Source organism: Argiope bruennichi, chromosome 6 (genome assembly GCF_947563725.1).
Source record: "Argiope bruennichi chromosome 6, qqArgBrue1.1, whole genome shotgun sequence".
Classification (NCBI taxonomy): Eukaryota; Metazoa; Arthropoda; class Arachnida; order Araneae; family Araneidae; genus Argiope; species Argiope bruennichi.
In genome coordinates this window covers 42,570,717-42,591,303 of record NC_079156.1, presented here as the reverse complement: position 1 = coordinate 42,591,303, position 20,587 = coordinate 42,570,717, and the positions used below count along the sequence as shown (strand labels likewise).

Sequence of the window (20,587 nt, the reverse complement as noted above, 5' to 3'; positions counted from 1 at the left end):
ATGCTCTCATTTCTTTGCCGACCAATGACAGAAGACAAAGTTTTTATATGCATTGTACACACCATTTTTCAATTCCTGCTCGACTGTTTCCCGTCCTTCACTATACTTCCCCCCCCCACTCCTAACTTCGAAGTTGGAATTTTTGCTATTATATCAGAGTTTAATCGTTGTATAGAGCATAATTTCTCCCCCATAGTCACTGTAATTTTTTTCTTTTATCATCCATTTTGGAATCTTTATTGCGGTACTCTTAAAAACACTAAGCATGCCCAAAGAACAGTTTACAAAAATACTGTATGTACTGTGCAGTTATAATCAGGAACAGCGGCAACAAATAAAATCCGTTACACACTGACGAAAGAATGAACAACGAGCAGAATGCTGCTTTTTCCTATCACTGCTTGTATTTTGCACACGACACGTAGGAGGATCGTAGCAGGCGCCCAATGCCTTGGAAATGTTTCCAATGTAACGACTTGATTTTATCATTTAATTACGATAAATGAAGAACAGTACGGAAGCCGGATAGTCTCGAACCGGATATTCGGAAGTTTACTGTACTAAGTTTGTTAATCACAAAATAGAATCTGAAAATAAAAAAAGCATTATACTTTACAAACATTGCACTCACTTCATTTCCACCTCTTGTAATATAGAGCTGTGAAGGTCGTCTGGCGTTTCGAGCCAAACATTCCCTCTCGCTCTCCTCGTAGCTCTGCTGACTGCCAAAACTTGCCGAGCTTTCCAACTTCCGCCGGCCCCTGATGGACCCTGCATCAGAGTCCCTGGACCTATTGGGGTCGCAATAGATGGTTTTGGGCCGTTTTCTGAACCCCGACGACGCGTACTCCTCATCGTCTGTGCTGCAGATATCGAGGTCCTTGGACTTGGTGTCATCGGTGTCGCAGGTCCTGTCGGTGTCGTAGGGGGAAGGGCTGGCGATGTCGGGGGCGTACACATTCTCATCGCTGCTAGAACGTCGGTGCTGGTGGTGGTTCGATTTGTGGTGCTTCTTCTTGTGGATGCAGGAGAAGAGAAGAGAATTTTTGGCACAAGGCGAGCTTTCTTGGGGGTGGGATAAGCAGCCAAACAACTTGATGGAACGCGCGTTTTCTAATACTTCGACCTGGAAGTAAAAAAAAAAAAAAATAAGGTGATGAAATTTGCATAAGAATGTTTTAACTGTCAACAAAAGGACTTACAGATAGATATAGATCCATATGAATATTGATGAAATAACTGATAAATTCAAGCTAAATATAACAGTATTCATCATATAACATATTAATATTTAAGCAATTAATATGTATCTTATTATACACTGAGTGGCCAATTTATTATGATTATATTCTCGATAAGATGTTGGAGCCCCTTTTGCCCTTAATACCAACTAGATTCTTCTTGGCATGGATGGACTCTATGAGTTGTTGATTAATGGTATGAGGAATTTGAAACTCTATTTAATGCACTGCACTTTCGAATTCTTTCGAAGCAAAATCGAAGCAAAAATTCGAAGTTTTAATGGTACTGGAAACAGCTGCCTAATAGCCCATCCGATCTCATTCCACAGATTCTCATTTGGATTGTGATCTGGTGATTGTGTTGGTCAACTAAGTTGGGCAAAGTCTCTTCGGACCATCCGCGGACAATGCCAACTTTATGACAGTGAGCACTGTCCTGCTGGAATTATCTATAAATGGCAGGGTGCACAATTAACCTAAAAAGATGCACATCATCTGCGACAATACTTAAATAACCTTCGGCATTCAGAAGCTGTTCCTCACTAATCAAAAGCTCCATGCAGTGTCAAGAAAACATCCACCAAATCATAATATTGCTTCCACTAGATTGAAGTGTTATGACAATGGTTTCGTGCTGTTTCCTCCATATTAGCACTCTGCCATCTGCATGATAGGATTAGTCCGCATGATACGTTTTCAATAATCTAATGTCCAATTTTTTTGCTCTTTTGGGAAATCGAGATGAATGCCTTTGTTTTCGAACAAGTTGTTGCTTCCATATCATGGTGTAACATATGGTGAACAATCCATTCAAAGATTTTCGCAGTTTTTCTTTAATCAAGATTTCTCGCAACTTGACGTACTGTAGTTCTTCTGTTGGACTAACAAGTTTGGCAAGTCTCCTTTCAGACTGAGCATTCAATAGCCTGTGACGACCACAAGCCTGATGTAGAGATCTGGTTATTTGTTTATTAGTCCACTTTCTGTAAACATTAATAACTGCTGCTCTCGACCACTTTAATCGAGCAATACTTTTCCTAATACTCCTTTTGACTCTTCAAGCATCTACAACCACCTCGCTTTCATATTCAATTAAATCATGTTTTTTGCCCATTTTTTCTTATGCAACACAGTGCAATGGATGCTTCACTTTCCTGCTTTCCCTTTTTATAGCTATATCGTCCTCTAATAACAACAAAGTTAAGATATGGCCGTTCTGTATATAAGTAACCAAGTGGTAATGATAATTGGGCCACTCAGTATATGATATTTTAATATAACATATTCATTTTCATTATCTAATCAAAAACAATGTCCATTCTAAAGTAGTTCTTCTGTTTTTTCTTAGTGGATAATCTAAGAAAATTAAACTTAATATGTGCTATATGTTTCAATGCAATGTTGAAATATACCTCTTATTGATGTGTGTGTATGTGTGAGAGAGGGAGAAATTGCTGTCGTAGGGATCAATGACTAGATCAATTCTTTGGGGATTCTAATACTTCCTTTAAATATCTTTGCACAGGCGAAAGTAACAACAATATAGCAATTTACTCCAGTAGTCCTAAAGAAAGTCTAACAAGTACAAATTTTTGAAAATCTTGACATCTAATTCATTGAATATATTTTATTTAAATATACTTTGCATTGATGGATATAAAAACATTATAGAAATTTGTATTTGGCGTAAATATTTTGAATAACTCTGCACTTCCTATACTTTAAATGCAAAAAAAGCAAAACAATATTCACAAATCGACAGGTTTATTGTTATAAAGTACATATTCTTATGAGCATATACATAACCAAAATAAAACAGCATACAATATTAATCGAAGAGCTATTTCCGTAGAAAAAAATGCTAACTATAATTGTAATAGTGAACGTCAGTGTGCGTGCGAAAGCCGATACGTGATTCAATCACTGGGTTCAGAGACCGAAAGTAATTGGAACAAAGATTTGATACACGTTAGAATATTTCCCCCGTACGCCATCATGCAAACAATGCATTTGGCAGAAATTCATTTAGCTAACATCTTTTCCGCTGCCTTCGTTTATCTGGAAATATTCTGGAGAAATTAGTATAAGAATAAAATCCAATTTTCTCATTAATAAATCTAAAGGATGGTTGGTTGAAGAATATTCCATAAATCTGATTAAGGCTTGCAGCTATAAAAGCGATTATTTAATGATAATTATTTAATATCCAGTTGGCAGCAATATTATTCGAAATATTTGGAATGGTATTTAATCTAGTTTGATAATGAACAACAATATGTTTGTCTTCTCTAAAATTTGAAATAACTTTGCCAAAATTGACAAAACTTTCAAATGATATGAAATTGAAAATATGAATCTGATTTTCTAAGTGTTTTTAAAAGAAAAAAAGAAGAATGAGATACAGTTTTTGATTTTATATATGTTTATTTACTCTAAAATTTTCTCTTTTTCTTTAATTCGTATTTCACTTTTTTACTTAATAATTTCTAACACGCGCTCTAAAAAAATTGAATTTTTACGCTCTGAGTGAAGGAATAAAAATTCCTTACGCCCATTGTAAGTTTGAAAAGATACCTAAGATTCCTTTTTCTGAATTGACACGTGTTAAAGAAATCTCTAAAAAATTCCTCTTAAAGAAAGCATCAAGGGAAAAAATTTTTCATACTTTCAACTTGTGAAAGGACACGATTTTTCACTGGTAATTCTGCTGTACAAATCATGTCCTACCGAGAAAAATCAAAGCAAAACAAAACACACACACAAACATGCACGCACACACGAACGTACACATAAACATCATGCGGTTTATCGCGTACATGTAATAAAACAAGAAGCAAAAATCTTTTTTCTCATTATTTTCCTTATTAGCACTGTCATTTGTTTTTTTGTTTGGACGGGAATATGTCGTATAGTTTTCGTGAATTCCTTAAAAAACTGAGTTGATAAATATTTATATGTAATCATAACGTATTTTTCATATTAAAAACTTCGTCCATAGCTCAATCGAGCATGGAGATGAGAAATTTAAGCGCGAACCATCAGAATTTCGATTTTCATCCAGGTGCAATAACAGAATAGAAATTGATTAACGGAAATTACCTACATGTGAAGACTCCATACATAAAACACACGTAATGGGTGTCTGCTTTTTATGGTTCTAAGAGTCCGTGTAATCATTTTAGGTGGTCCCTTTATTCAATTTACCTCATATCTTTGTACTGGATGATGTATCTTTTATGGTCATGATCCTGTTAAGACGCATATACTAGAACAAATTTGTATTGCTTTTCGAAATGATTACCTGTTTTTCCCCTATTTTTTTATTTTTTTGTATATGAAGCACTCAGGGAGAAAGTATTGTATTAGAAAAAAAACTGACTTCTGGATTTTTATCTATCTGTACGTTTCAGATCTTCCCGAGTCTGCAAAAATAAAATTTTGAAATGATGCCCGTCTTCCAATATATCCTTTGAACTCGACAGTGGAAATTTCATATGCGGTTTTGTCACTCAATTTGTAAAATTTCACCAAAATTTGCTAGAAATCCATTTACAAGAAGTATGTCTATTTATAGGATTGAAAGTAAACAAGACAACTACAAAACTTAAAAAGCTAAATTAATAAAATTTAGTACAGAGTTTCAACATCTTAAGTGCATATACGTATCAAATCTCTGAAGCGGTGGACATTCTATTGGTCTGTACTTTCGCAAGCATAAAGAACGCATAAAGGCATCTACTTCTTTATCTTACTACGAAGCACTTAACGTTCATGTACGGTACCCTGAAATTAGAAATGCAAATATCTATAGTCATCACGGCCTTGCTCAAGATCCATAATTCTGAGGTAGGGAGAACAGGAATAATATCTTAATTAGGAAACTTGCAAGTTTTAGTTTTTGTTTAGTTTTAGTTATATTAACGTCCCGTTTGAAGCAACATTAGGGCTATTTTGGGACGGACCTCGTCCTTTTGAACCGCGGTCAGATGACGAAGACGACACCTGAGCTGGCGGGTGCCAGCTCAGGTGTCGTCTTCCACAACACACCACATCAGCGGGAGGACGTTTAGTCAGGACAGATTTAACACGCAACAGACCCCCTTACACGACGGTTCTTCGGTGGAATAGGGTCTCGAACCTGAAACCCTCCGGTTCCGAAGCCGAGACCTTACCACCAGGCCACCGCGGCCAGTGAACACGCGAGAAAGTTTCGGAGCGATCATTCTCGCTGGTTAAGGAATGTTATTGAATTTAACTAGATGCTTTAGATGATAATGATAATTTTACTAGATTTTGATGATAATTATAATTTTACTAGATAATGAAAAATGGAAAAAAAATCAACACTGAACTAACATTTCACTATATCTGACACCGTCAAACAATGCTTTCCTCTGAACTAATGTTCGAATATCCTTATTCACCAACGACATGTTACACGACTGGAAATTTCTTATCCAACCAATAAAAGACCCTTTTTTATATCTCAGAATAGTTACCCCTCCTCCCATTAAAGATTTAATATGAAATCCTTGAAAGGTCGCTACACCTACAGGGAATTCCTTTCTAGTTCGTAAATGACTATCCTTTACTACGCCCTATAACAGTCATCCATCTTCAGGCAGTTAAATGATGCCCAGGAAATCTAGTCAGGCGTCAAGGAACTTCTATTCTTGTTCGTAAATGACTGTCACTTAACTCGCTTCATAACAGCAGTTCGCCTTTTAAAAAAATGAAATAACTTTTGGATATCCATCACTAAGAAATATTCATTTTGTGGGAATCTCAGAATTAAACGAATATCATTTTTTCACATTTATCATATTCAGTTATTGAATGCTTCCGATTTTCCATCGAACCAAAAGGCTTTTGATACCGCGGTGGTATTGGACATAAAATAATGAGACTAGAAAAAGATTTGATGTTGTTACAAGGAACTACTTTAAAATTCATGCGAGCTTCTCTTAGATGTCTTTCAAATTATTAACCTGGTACCAATTTTCCTTTGACCTGGTGTCCAAAATGAAGGTCATAAGCACGCTTTTCAAGAAGATTCAAATCTTCTGGGAGCAAAATGGATAAAACATGTGTGGTGTATTTATTTTGAAGGATGGGTAGCACAATGCTAGCAACCAGTTTTAAATAAATGGTGTTTAGAATTAGTTTTGTAACAGAATATGAAATTTGACCGTTAGGCATCTGAGAGTTTTGGTTGCAGTTTTGTTGATATCGCATTAAAATCCACGAATTTGACTTGTTTTAAGGTCTACGTCTAAAAGGCCACTTTTGGTCTAAATTCACAATTTTTTTTTATTTTTTTATTTTAAAGTGCATTTATTTAGCTTTCTAAATCTGTATTTATTTTTCTCCTACGATTGATAGAAATGGAGATATGAAGATTTATGTAATTCAAAAGAGTCGAAAACGAAACCGGAAGTGCTTACCGGAAGTTGAATGTTTTTCGTCGTTTCATCAAACATACGCTCCTAAAATCATAAATTATTTATTTTTTTAAATTTATACAAAACTATATGCAAGCCACCTAAATTTGAATTAATTTTCAGCTCTTTATATACAGAAAAGATTGGCAACAGCTGCTTCTCGAACATTGTTTACGTTTGAAAACATCTGCTCGTCTCGTGTTATATGTTTATTTACTTTGCTTTTTCGAGTGAATACAGCTTAGTTTGATTTGAATATTTATTGCTTTTTGTTTAAAAAGTGTTTTAAATGGGTGGAAAAAGCATTAACAGAAGTAAGAAACGAAAGTTTCATGGAAATAGGCATTCTTCTTCCATACAAGCTGCAGACTCTGTTGATGTATCAGATTCAAAACAAAAGACTTGCAGCGAAAAGAAACTGCTGAATTCGCAGTTATGTGAAGATAATGTTCCTAATTTGAAAACAAATAACCTTTCTGGATTTCGAATTATGGATATCGAGATATTAATAAGTGTTTTTACTCTTTTATGTTGTCCTTTATGCTTCAAAAGCAACTTGTATTTGATAGAGGATTCTACCTTTGGATTGTGTTCGAATTTCTGCCTCAAATGCAAGAATTGCTCCTTTTACAAAGGTTTTTCTTCATCTAAAAAGAAAAACACATCCAATGAAATAAACACTCGACTTGTGTGTGCACTTAGAATCATTGGAAAGGGTTATACGGCTGGAAAGAAATTTTTTGCTACCCTCAATTTTTCATCTTTTCTTTCCAAACAAGCATTCAGAATGCAGGAACTGAAGCTTCTTCGTGCTGCTCGTTCTGTTGCAGAAAATTCAATGAATATTGCTGCTACTGAGTTAAAAGACAATAAAAACCCTGCTGCTATTACTGAATGTGGTGTATCTGTTGATGGAACATGGCAACGGAGAGGGTTTTCATCACTGAATGGAGTAGTGAGTGCAATCTCTGTGACATGTGGTAAGGTGCTGGATATTGAAGTGATGTCTCAGTTTTGCCAATGGTGTCACACGAAAAAGCTGAATTTATCATGTGCATCAAAACATCAGTGTGCAAATCATAAGGGTTCATCTGGAAGTATGGAAGTGCTTGGTGCTTACAGAATATTTGAGCGTTCCAAGAGTTGTCGTAAACTCATTTATTCACAATACTATGGAGATGGTGACTCTAAGGCCTATGATACAGTTAAAGACATTTATGGGAAAGATTCCGTTTCAAAACTGGAATGCATTGGCCATATTCAGAAGCGAGTAGGCACTCGTTTGAGAAAATTAAAGTCATCGAATAAATCTCTTGGTGGCAAAGGGAAATTAACAGACTCCTTCATAAATAAGTTGCAAAATTACTATGGGATAGCAATTAGAGCTAATGCAGGGAATTTATTGCAAATGCAGAGTGCAACCATTGCTGCATTTGCTCACACATGTTCTAATAATAAACATCCCATGCATGGACAGTGCCCAACAGGAAAGGACAGTTGGTGTAAATATCAACGTGCAATTTCCTGTGGAAAAAAATTCAAAGAAACAATTGCAGGTCTTCCAAAGAACATTATTAAAATCATTAAGCCAACATATATGCAGCTATGCGATCAAAACTTATTGAAAAAATGCTTACACGGTAAGACTCAAAATGCCAATGAAAGCTTCAATAATCTTTTGTGGACAATAATTCCCAAAAACACATTTGTGGAGCTACAGACTTTACGTTTGGGAGCATCAATAACTGCAATAATTTTTAATGATGGATTTTATGGTCTCTTGGCAATTTTTTTTGAACTGGGAATAACTCCTGGGGATTATACCCTGAGACACTTCCTTTCTCTCGATAAAGAAAGAATCATCACGTCAAAAAGGCAGTCATTGGGTACAACAAAAGTTGCCAGGAAAAAATTAAGAGCTGTTAGAAAGAAGAAAACAGATAAAATTGTTAACAAAGAAGGTGTATCATATAAATGTGGTGAATATTAATAAAAATAAAGAGAGATATTTTTCATAAAACACAATTAAAAACTTTAAATGCATTTTTTGAGGAACTTTAATTTTGTAAAAATTTTGATACGCAAAACATGATATCTCAAAATATTATGAATATTTTTTATTGAAATTTTGTATGTATGTTATTTATACTATCCTAAAGGAAATGAACTAGGATTATAGTTTTGAGATGAATAGTTTTTTATTTAGAGCTCATTAATGTTGTTTATGCATAAGAATTTTGATAAATTTTCAGTTAGGAAATACTCGAACTGCTATAACTTTCTTATAAATGCAAATATTTCTTAGATCCCAGTTCATTGCCTTCACTAAAGCTCTAACTATATTTTGTAGAAAAAGAATTTGAAAATTTTGATTAGAATTCTTGTTAGGATGTTTTGCGTTTTACACCAATTTTCACAGTTTTTTACCCAAATTTCCCCATTTGACTGAGTTGCAAATTACATAAAACTTTTTAAATGGTATTATTCATTGTTTTGAATTGCAATAACCTAAAAAATAAACTAAAAATGAAAATTAAACAGTTTTTTCAAAAATTTGTCTTCGCACGTAGACAGATACCTTATAAGAATTAGTTGTCATAATCGTTGAGAGGATTCAATGAAAAGCAGAAGAATTGACAGGCTTGAAGCTGGAATGCCTCACGTAGAAATAGTTAGAGGATTTTAAGCGGGACTGAAAATGGTATCCAGGTTGTAGAATCAAACCCAGATAAGTGGCATTATCATTAGGAAGAGAGAGAGCCTAAGGCCACCTAAGGATGACAACAGTTGTACAGGATAAATACTTTGTATATATGCATGATGGAATAAGCAGACAACATGTATACGGCACTATGTGCATGATGGACTAAGCAGACAACATGTATACTGTACTATGTGCATGATGGAATAAGCAGACAATATATAAACAAATTCCTCATGTCATTGTTTCTGCGGCTGGAAAAATAATTTATAAGCATGCAGTGTTTAGGCATCTATCAGTGAGTGTTCTTTACACCCGGCGTTCAGTGCAGTGTTTCTTTGTGAGGGTATTACACAGAACAACTCGTTTATTGTGGGACTAAGCTTCTTTTGGACACATCAAAAATAGGAGTATCTTCCTTTCACTGGACTTCGCTGTTTTTCCCCCAACGCAAGGTAAATCGCTCATTTTGGTGGCAGAAGAATACTTGTCTTGGACGGCATCATGTTGCCCCACTGCACATCTTTGACGTAGATAATATCACCTCAAAGCACTACAGGGATGATGTCCTTGAAACTCGAATGCTTTTTACTGGGTTCTGGAGACCAGCACTTTCATTCTATGGACAATATTGAGTTATTGTGTCACAATCGTGCATATTGTTCCACCCTAGGTGGAATACCATCAGTGGATAATGGTGCATATTACATCTTTAATGATTTTCTTGAAAAAGAGGACATTTGCTGTATATTTTCCAGAGAGAAGTAAGAAACAGATAAAATTAATAGAGTATTTGATGTTACAGGAAAGAATACAACGAGGACAATCTGCAAGACTGAATGACAACTGCTACCTATGTTTTAATGGAAATTAGAAAGCAAACGGTACAAATAGAAGACATCATGTCTAAGGAATAATGGGAGGACACGTTGCTAGTTTGATATTTCAAAAGGGTTAACAATTACTTATTTTCCAATAGGAATTAAGGAACAAATAGAACTAATAAAGAATTTGATGTTGCAAGAAGGCATACCTCTTTCCTGTTGATGCAGTATTGCTCTCGAATGTCCTCCCTGGAGTAGATGGGGTGTCCCTTCTTGTTCCTGAGGACGAGACTCGAGCGCCGCCTCACCATCTCATCTTCCGAGTCGTAGGTGATGGTGTCCGCTGAGAGGTCCACCTGCACACTCTCGTCCACCAACGGACCACCACCAGACTTCAAGGAGACCGGAGTGCCCCCACGAGAGCTTAAGGTCAGCCGGGAATTGGCCAACGATCCACCCACTAGAAGGAGACAAAAACAATTGCAATTAGTGAATGCAGCTTCAGTTTTTTTAATGCAGATGACAATTTTACTTTTCGTATTATATCTTAATTTATTTTGTAGCAAATGTTTTTTAAAATTATAACAGTAACAAAGAAGTTTTTTTTTTTTAAACATGCTTTGATTAGTTTTATAACCCTCTCATTCCCAAGAGTATTGAAATTCAGGTACTGGAATGTCCAACATTCTCTTTCAAAGATAAAAAAGAAACCCTACTTTTCACAAACCGTAATGACGTCCACGTTATTAAGATTTTGATATATGAAAGAGGACCCCTCTTAGCCAATAATTATTAAGCAAATGTATATTCAAACATCTTTTGAGATATCTTAAGAAACCTCCCGGGTGAATGTCTCTAATGAATACAGGGCACGCCACGAGTATTCAATCAATCATATTTAATGAAAGAGAGAATAATTTTATAGTAAAATACAGAAGGTTTAGGCATCCGCCATAGTATAGTTTCACGGGTGTTTGGGGCCTTTCATCATTGATAGAATTTAAAAAAAATGGAAAAAAGTTCTATCATTAAAAATTTGAAGAGCAAAATAAAGCATTTGAGTAATTTTAGTAAAAAAAAAAAAAAAAAACACACTAAAACTTTGAGTAGGTAAGTTAATACAAAAATGCGATCAAATTCCATTGTTTTGTTTTATACTTCATTTAAGGTAGGTAATTACATTAAAAGCTTATTTCTAACCAAAAAATAGCAGTTTTCTTATTTAATATTTATTTGGGAGTTATATTCATTTTTATAGTTGCATAATTTAAATGTTGATGTTGTTTTAGTCCTTAAATGCCATTTTCTTTATTCAAATTTGGTAAAAGAATTTTTCAAGATGTTCTGACGATTCTATAAGACTAAGCAATACGTTCATTTAAAATGGCTTTACGATTGTTTTAATCCTTGATAATGAGAAAAAAAATGAAAATTGTATGTTATTTATTAGTTGAAACACAATATTTAATTACTAGATAAAAATACTACTTATTTCGTAACTCAGAAACTTGGTAATATATTTCTTCTGTTATGTCTAAAATTTTGACCAAACATTTGATAAACGTCTAAATTAGAAGTGTTTTGTTTTATACCTTCTTTTGACCCCCCCTCCCAAATAAAGCACATACATCTTCCAATTTTCAAAATACTTTTGGATTTTAGTGATATAATTTTTTTGTTTTATAATTATTATTTTTTCAACCTATTTTAAGTAGATTCAAAAATATAAGCATTTTTCAATATATATATATATATATATATTAATTCCAAAGTTGCTGTAATCTTAAAAATTTGCAATTAATAAGAGTATGCACACTTGAAAACTTTTCTCATTACAATCTTCATTAAGAATTACAGTTAATAAATCATTATAATATCGTAAGCATAGCATATCTTCCTCCTAGAATTAATATACATATCCACCCGTTCTGGCTAAAAGCCCATTATTTTCTATTTTGTTAAACGAGTAATTCAGCTTTTTAGCATAAATTTGCGAAGATTGATGATTGCCATGGCCATTTACTTGCTAGCAGGGCATTATATCTCGGGTAAATGAATATTTCGGCCATTAAAGATCAAATGGCGAGACAAGCAAACAACCTACTTCGTCCAAAAATTGATCTAAATTTCTCCAAATATATATTAAGAAAGAGGAATAAGAATGATTTTGGTGACGAAAACGGAAATTGTAAAAAAATGTAATAAATGAAATGAAAATTGAAAATATAATTTAAAATTAATGTCTTAATGTCTAAGTAACTTTTGCAGTTTGTAATTGTTATAAAAGAGTTTTTACTAAAAGTAATTTTTAACCTGCATTGTGCGGATGTGCATTTTTGTTTTCGCAATTTGTTTGTTATATTTCATAAAAGGAGTTAAATATTAATCATTAATTATTTAATTAAATTATTAAATAATTTGTATAGTATAAAAATAATTAATTAATCGTACAACTAAAATTTTTGACCCGAATTAAGAAAGTGCTATAATTAAGAATTTGAATTTATATAATGCAATTGATAATCAGTTGATTGTTTTTTCTTTCTCCAATAATATTAGTAATTCATTCATTCATTTGTAATTTATTCCCTCTTTTCCAATAATATTTGTAATTAATTCATGTAATTCATTTATGAAATTCGTAACATTCAGAACAGAATTTAAATAAAATTTAAAAGCAAAAGTATTCTTCTTGCATTAAAAATAAATGATTGAAAAGAAAAAAGGTTTTAGGCCTGAATTTCAAAAATAAAAAATAAGTTTTTTTTCTTTAATTTCAAAAATAAATTTAGAAGAAGTTTGAAAATTTCTTAAATGCAAATTAAAATATCATGTAAAAGCATTTGAAAATAATTTTACACATAAATTCTTAACTTTATAATTTTTTTCCTAAATCGCAAGAAAACACGAATATTTTAAATTTTAGAAGGTAAAATTAATAATTAATTTGATATTTATAATTAATTTGATATTAATAATTAATTTAATATTAATTTGAATTAATATTTCTTTTCTAACATCGCTTTTAAGTCAGATGAATCAGTTCCTAAAATATCTATATTCTTTTCTAATTAAAAGTTAACTAGCAATTTTTGGAAAACAGTTTCTTCGCCAATATTTTTGAGTTTTTAAGCTGTTAATAATTTATACGGGATGCATTTCACCTAGTAATTTCATACGACTTAAACACGTAAATTCAATTAAAGAATTTTAGTGCAAATTACAAAGTGTATAAATTACGAAATAAAAGGGAAAGTGAAATTCTTTTACTAATTTACAGACTGGAAAAATCACGTGTTTGAATATTTTGATGGAGAGTTTAAATTCTGTTATAGCATTTAAAAACATTGTTTCAGATAGCGTATAAAATTAAATTAAAATATTTTTTAGATTAAATAAAAAATTGTATGAAAATGAAATTTATATAACTAAAAAGGTATATTTTTTTCAGTTTTCAGGTAATACAAAAAGCATTTTATACTATAATTGCTTTAAAAGATGTGGGTATCAATGTCTGTAGACACGTCATAACGATTAAGGCTAGACTTTAATTTAATATACAGGCGCCAAAATTGAAACATTTTGGAGCGATTTCTCGCCAAATATAAGCGTGATAATTTTTTAATTTAGCCGTTTGCTAGCATTTCTGGTATATACCCACGATTGCAGACTTTTAAAGAGTTTGTATCGATTGACATGATTTTGACATGATTGGCGAGAAACCGTATATTAATCTGAAGTCTTACTATGATTACTTATCCGGCAATGATTAAGCCTATTTTTGCCCTTGATTGAACTTTTTGTTTGAAGCCCATTTTTTGATTTCTTTTATAACTTCTTTCCTCTGACTGAATGCCCTCTTTGGTGAGATGTCGAACTATCTTTATCTAATAATATTTTGCAGATCCATTAATTAAATAAGTGAAGCGTTTGATTCAGTACAGCTGCAAAAATGTTCAGTGAATGAAACAGTCTAATTCAAGTGATGTTTTGTTTATATTTGATTACTTCCTTTCGAAAATTAACAATAAATTCGATTTCAGCGCCACGTATGTTAATGTTTTACATACATAGATAATCGGAATTTTAAAACGCATTTTTTTTTTGAAAATATCTTTTTATTGTAATAAAAATGTCGAATTCTTCTACAAAAAAATTCCTAAATTGTCTATAGAGGAAAGTTTTATAAAATAAGGGAACATTATTTTTAGGGAATAAAGGAATTTTTTTTTAAACCATCAAAAGAAAAACCAACTTACTTTCATAAGAGCACATATTTAAAAATTCGCTCCACCTCGTGTAAATCATACTTTACCTCATAAATAAGATTCATTTCATAAAATCCATAAAAATCCCACTCTAAATTCTTCTCAAGAGTAGTTCTTCAACGAGAGACTACCAGCTTAAACTTTAGTTCCTAACTGGCAGATGTCCAAAACGAAATTTTCTTTCTCACTTAAAGTCACCGGGAAAGACAGAATTTTCCCCATGTCTTGAACCTTTTCTTTTTACAGACAACATTTCATATAACATAATGGTATCAGAAATCCAATTTTCCGTTGGCAGTTAGGTAGAATTAGGAAACCACGTCGTATGTAAAAGTTATACCACCTGCGAAGACGGGTCATACGTTTCTGTCATTTGCAGTTAAAGTGATTTGATGTCTTTTTGTTTTTTGATAAATTGAATAGGAAATGTGGAAGGTTCTGAGTTGTAGTTACATACTAAGTTTTAGTTATAACTGTATAACTGTCTTTGTCTTGGAAGATTCGAATTTCAGAAAAATATTATTTTTTTAGTAATTTGATATGTTTATTGTTTCTTATGGCACTTTCCATGGACAAGCCCGCTGTTACGAAGACAGCGACTTTAAGCCTGTGGGGGGAAGGGCGTCTCTTGTTTTTTTATAGTAGCACCAACTAGGGCCAAGAGTAGGACTTTGCTACTCATTCGCTTGCACAACCTCTTTTTACAGAAAGGCACATTCACACATCTCACCGATAGAACAACGGAAGAACAACCATGCCCAAACCGGGACTCGAACCCAGGACGCCAAGATCACGCAGAAGACGCGCTACCCCTAAGCCAGGACGCCGACAATTTGATATTTAAAGCTATATACTACGATATACCATACTAAATATGTCAGATGCATTTGTTACAAAAGACTAAACAAAAATCGTACAAAAGTGCGGTCATTAAATTACGTTTTTCTTGATATTTTCGTGCTTTTATTTAGTTTCTTCCATGTCTACAGATTGAAATTTGCAATGAATTTTTCCCTATTTTTCTGATGTACCAAAGTATTAAAACATCATTCTTCGTTACTCATACATTATTTCCATTTTTAATTTTATTAATAATAATTTCTCTAATATTTTTACCTTTTAAAAACCTTAATTATCATATCGTAAAAATAACAGTTAAATTTTGATTCTAAATGAGATTCGATATGTATTAATGAGTTTTATTATAAATGACAAAGAATTCACTACACAATTCCGTAACACTTACAAAAGTGAATTATGAAAGGCATTAAAGGTTATAAAAGTGCTCTCTTTTAATCTTTATACTTTCTCGTATACGTAGTATAAAGAAAGTAAAGTAATTTTCAAAAAATTCGAACTCGAGATATTGACGATTATTCACGATTCGGACTTTTCTGAGTTCGAAAAACTCATTTTTGGAAAATGCACGTGAAATGAACTCAAAAACGTTTTGATTTAGACAGATGGAATTTGACATACGATCTTCATATAAAATTTGTAAATTTCTATCGAAATTTGAGCAAAATCCTTTCAGTGGAAGTCTGTCTGTCCATCTATTAAAATATAATTTAGCCCGGTAATTACAAAAAGGAGAGAGCCTGATAGATAAAATTTGATGCACAGAATTAACATTTATAGTTTGGATACCTGTCAAATTTGGAGCCAAATCTGACAATATCGTTGTATCGTAATCCAAACATACGCCAGTTTGTGATAATTCAAAGACGTAATGATTTAAATATATCAAATTTAGAATGTTATTTTTTAACTGCAAGTATAGTTTCGTTCAAATTTTTGTTTAAAATTTCGTTTCAAATTCAATAGGGAAAAACGCTTCTAAGACACAAATTTTATTTTCGGATACTATTCACAGCATGCCAAAGATTAATCTCCAAATAACTCTCCAAGAATGACACTGTAGATTAAGTAAAAATGCTAAATTCACGCCAAAAGTTAATATTTTGTAACTATTGTACGCCAATATGATGAAGTCGTTCTTTCTCATAACAAATTTATAAGAGGGTATGCGAAAAAATTTTGGGGAAACCACTACAACTGGTTTTATTTTTGAAAGATATTTATTGCATTATAACTTTTGATATTTAAAAACCAGAAATATATTAAAGCATGATCTGAATATTGAGTCTTCAAACTTAAAATAAATATACTGGATATAATTCAAATCAAAGATTAAAAACTTTTAATCGATGAAATAATGTATACATACTCATACTAATCTTTAATCTACTAATTTGATTGCAAACAAGAGTGAGAAATTCAACAGCAGCGCGGCAAACTCATAGCTTGGCTATAAATTTCTAGTCAAAAATTGATATTTTAAATTAGCATAATTATTTATCTCCAATTTTAGGTTAAAATTTTAGGAAAAAGAGCGAGTACTATTTTTCTATAACAGTACAATTTTCGCGTCAATGTTATCCTATGAACATAAAATATGCTAGATAATTTGATGGGGTAACCATTAAAGATATCCGAGGAAATTGCATGGGAGAGAAGCTAGGTATTCGAAAATCGATTTGACTTATAGATACTCTCATGTCCCACGGGTGTGTGAACGCAGCTACGGTTATGATGAAATTACAATTAAAAATCGCGAAAATAGAAGTATTAATTCCAAGATCTAGAGCAGTCATCTCTTTCTTGAATCTCAGGAGCAATAAAATGATCCAAGAAGATTACCAAGTATGTAATTTGATAGAGAAGAGATAATTCCGTTAACTAAATAGCTAAAAGACATCCTCTGATATCAATGGAATGTGTGTGAGTGAAGTAGATTCTTTATTATGTACACACTTGATATTTTTAATCACTTTTCTTGGTGCGTTTCATGCTTGAAAGGATCAAACTTTACAATCATATTTTTGAATGTTTTCCTGACAATTCATATTTTTAAAATTTTTTTATACATGGTGATTATAAAAAAAACTATCCCGATATATGAGATCGTAATTATTATACCCTTCTGAGGAATGGAATAAAATTTTGGTTCAAGATATTTTGAGGTATGCGTTCAAGAATCATATAAAAAGCTAGAGTTAGACTCTAATAATTTTTTTTCTGTTGTTTCTATGCTATTACTGGTTATTTTCTCTTTCCTTATTAGTCTGTCTAGCACTGGTGATATTTTGTTGCTACAGATACCGTTCCAACGCTATTTATTGTCTTTTGCTATGGAAAACACATTGCAATAAAAAACAAAACAGTTAGGGTTGTATTTTGAAAATTTTGTCAATTTAACCATAACTGTAGAGCCTATCTGTTGAGCGCATGCCTCAAAATACCTTGAACAAAAATTTTATTCCGTTCCTGTGAAGAGTATGATTGTTACGATCTCATATATCGGAATAGCTTTTTTTTTATAATTATGCGTATTTGCTGATTAATGACGGCATTACACTATCGTAATATTTTCAAAACTTATTGTTTTACATAATGATATTTAGACATTAAGATTCAATGATAATTTCATTAATAATCAACGCTAGTATTAAGTACTCCTTATAGTTTAATTATATAGCAATGCGACACTGGCAGTAAACTTGGGAAAAATTAATAAAAAGATTTTATAACATACATAATAGCAAATTATGTGAAAAATTAAATAGTAGAAAATAAGAATACAATTTTTAGAAATACATTTATATCAATTTACTAACTAAAATTAGAAAGTTAATTTCTTTATTAACGTTGTGAGGCCGAAAAGAAACGTAAACGTTTTTAAATACGTTGAAAATAATTATATAATTAATTTAAACTATTATGGACACCAAAAGAAATGATTAATAAACATTCATTACAAATTAAAAAGTACTTTTAGTATGATTACAATACTTATTTTTAAAATACTTCTACCTGCACTTCATTATCTTTAATATCTGTTACGCCTGCCAGATTTTGATTTAAAAAAAATCCACGTTTCTACAAAATTTCAAACTCTCGATTCTCATAAGATCAAGCTCTATCAAAATTCATATTATCCGAAACAAGTCATATTTCAAGGCACAAACAATAGTCATTTGCTCAAAACTAAAAAAAAAAAAATATTGTTTTGATTCTTCTCAAGACATGCTTTTCTACGGCGAAGAGACTTTGATCCATAACTGGCAGATATCCAAAACGAATACCTTTTCTTCCTTAAAACACTGGAAAAGACAGAAATTTTCTCGTGTCTTCAACCTTTCCTTTACAGATGACATTCATAGTGCATAATGCCATGGGAAATCTAATTTCCTATTGGCAGTTCGGTAAAGGGCAACCTCATCATAAATTGAAGATATGTCACCTGTAAAGACAGGTAATGCGTTTCTGTCACTAACAGTTCAATTGAGTAATAGTTTTCTTGATTTGGGATAGATCCAGTGAAAAAAGTGGTATGATTTCATACAGTTTGAGTTTCATTATGAACTTCCTTTAAACTTGGAAGGTTCAGACTGAAGCAAAATGTTATATTTTGTGTTGCTACGACAATAAATATTTTATAATTTACCAACCAATGTATAGTAGATTATGAAAATCTGGAAGAAATTCCAAGAAAGCTGTTACGTTTAAAAGAAAAGATAAGAAAACTGTAAGAAATAACGCTTCATTACACAATTTTATTAAATTTCTTTCTTATTTATAAAGATGGAATATTGCAATCGATTATTCATCGATTTTCTGACCTACTTAAGTTCTGAAACTTTGTGCAATATGTTGCTAAAATCAAAACATTTCAATATTCAAATTAAATATGTAATAATCATATAAATATATTAATATTAAATGTTATTATGAACTAATAGAATAATATTAATAAAAATTTAATATAACATTTGAAAAAAAAAATTGAATAAATGATTGCGTAACATTTATAATAATAAATAATGAAATACATTAAAACTTACAAAAGCGTTCTCTTATAATCCTTTTTTTATTTTTGAAAGAGATTTATTGATTGAATTATAATTTTGGTTCTCTATAATCACAGAAGTATATTATTCTAAAATATTTTATGTTATAATCTAAATTGTGTACCATGGATTCCACAACATAAAATACTCTTAAATATTTAAATATAATGCTTCAATGGGCTGAACATAAACAATATCTTAAAATACTTTGTGAATAAAATAATAGGTACACACTTTCTTATTTCCACCCATACAAGTTTTAATTCATTAATCTAATTACATAACAAGCAAGAACTTTAAAAACAGCACTTCGAACTCATTGCAAATTCGATTCAGAAACCGATATTTTAAATTATCAATGCCAGTCATTTCCAATCTTAACTTTTCAATTTTAAGAAAAGAAAAGCCCCAAGCAACTTACATAAATTCTCGAAACTTGAAAGCTCGGAAGTTGCGCAATTTTCATGTCATTGTCATTCTTTGAACATAAAGAGGCAAGATGATCTTCTGGAGCAATCATTTTATCTGAGGAAATTGCGCTAGAGAATCTGGTTAATTACCCAACGGTCAATTTGTATACCTGGTGACCCCGAGTGTGTGAATGCAGCTACGATTATGAAGAAAATTCAATTAAAATTCTGAAAAGTGGATGTATTAATTCTCGGATACTGGATCCTCTAGAAAAGTAAAATGATCCCCGTAAATTGCCAAGGATGTAAATTGGCCGAGAGGAGATAATTCTGTTAGCAAAAGATTGGAATACGTCTCCTGATGTCAGTAGAATGTGCATGTAAAGTGAATGCATTATCAAGTGCACAAAGCGATAGTGCATTCATAATCATGCGTACAAAGCGAAATTTTTAGTGAATTCATTATCGTGTGCACTAGCGATAGTTTTAGCGAATTCATTATTGTGTGCACTAAGCGATATTTTTAGCGAATTCCTTATTGTGTGCACAAAGCGATATTTTTAGCGAATTCATTATCGTGTGCAAAAAACGATATTTTTAGCGAATTCACTATCGTGTGCACTAGCGATAGTTTTAGCGAATTCATTATTGTATGTACAAGGCGATATTTTTAGCGAATTCATTATCGTGTGCACAAAGCGATATTTTTAGAGAATTCATTATGTGCAGAAAGCGATATTTTAAAACATTTTTATTAAATTTGATTTGCTTCATATTTGAAAGGGTCAAATT

At 32.0% G+C, this 20,587-nt stretch overlaps 1 protein-coding gene across 1 annotated transcript in view; it reads right to left on the bottom strand.

The window, feature by feature from the left end:
- LOC129971725 (uncharacterized) overlaps positions 1-20,587 on the bottom strand; it is a 1,062,831-nt gene that overhangs the window by 67,222 nt on the left and 975,022 nt on the right. Inside the window, exons 3-4 of the mRNA XM_056085702.1 lie at positions 10,417-10,667; positions 632-1,126 (exon numbers count right to left, since the gene is read on the bottom strand). Coding sequence (XP_055941677.1) covers positions 632-1,126; positions 10,417-10,667 — 746 coding nt within the window. The remainder of the gene's footprint in view (positions 1-631; positions 1,127-10,416; positions 10,668-20,587) is intronic.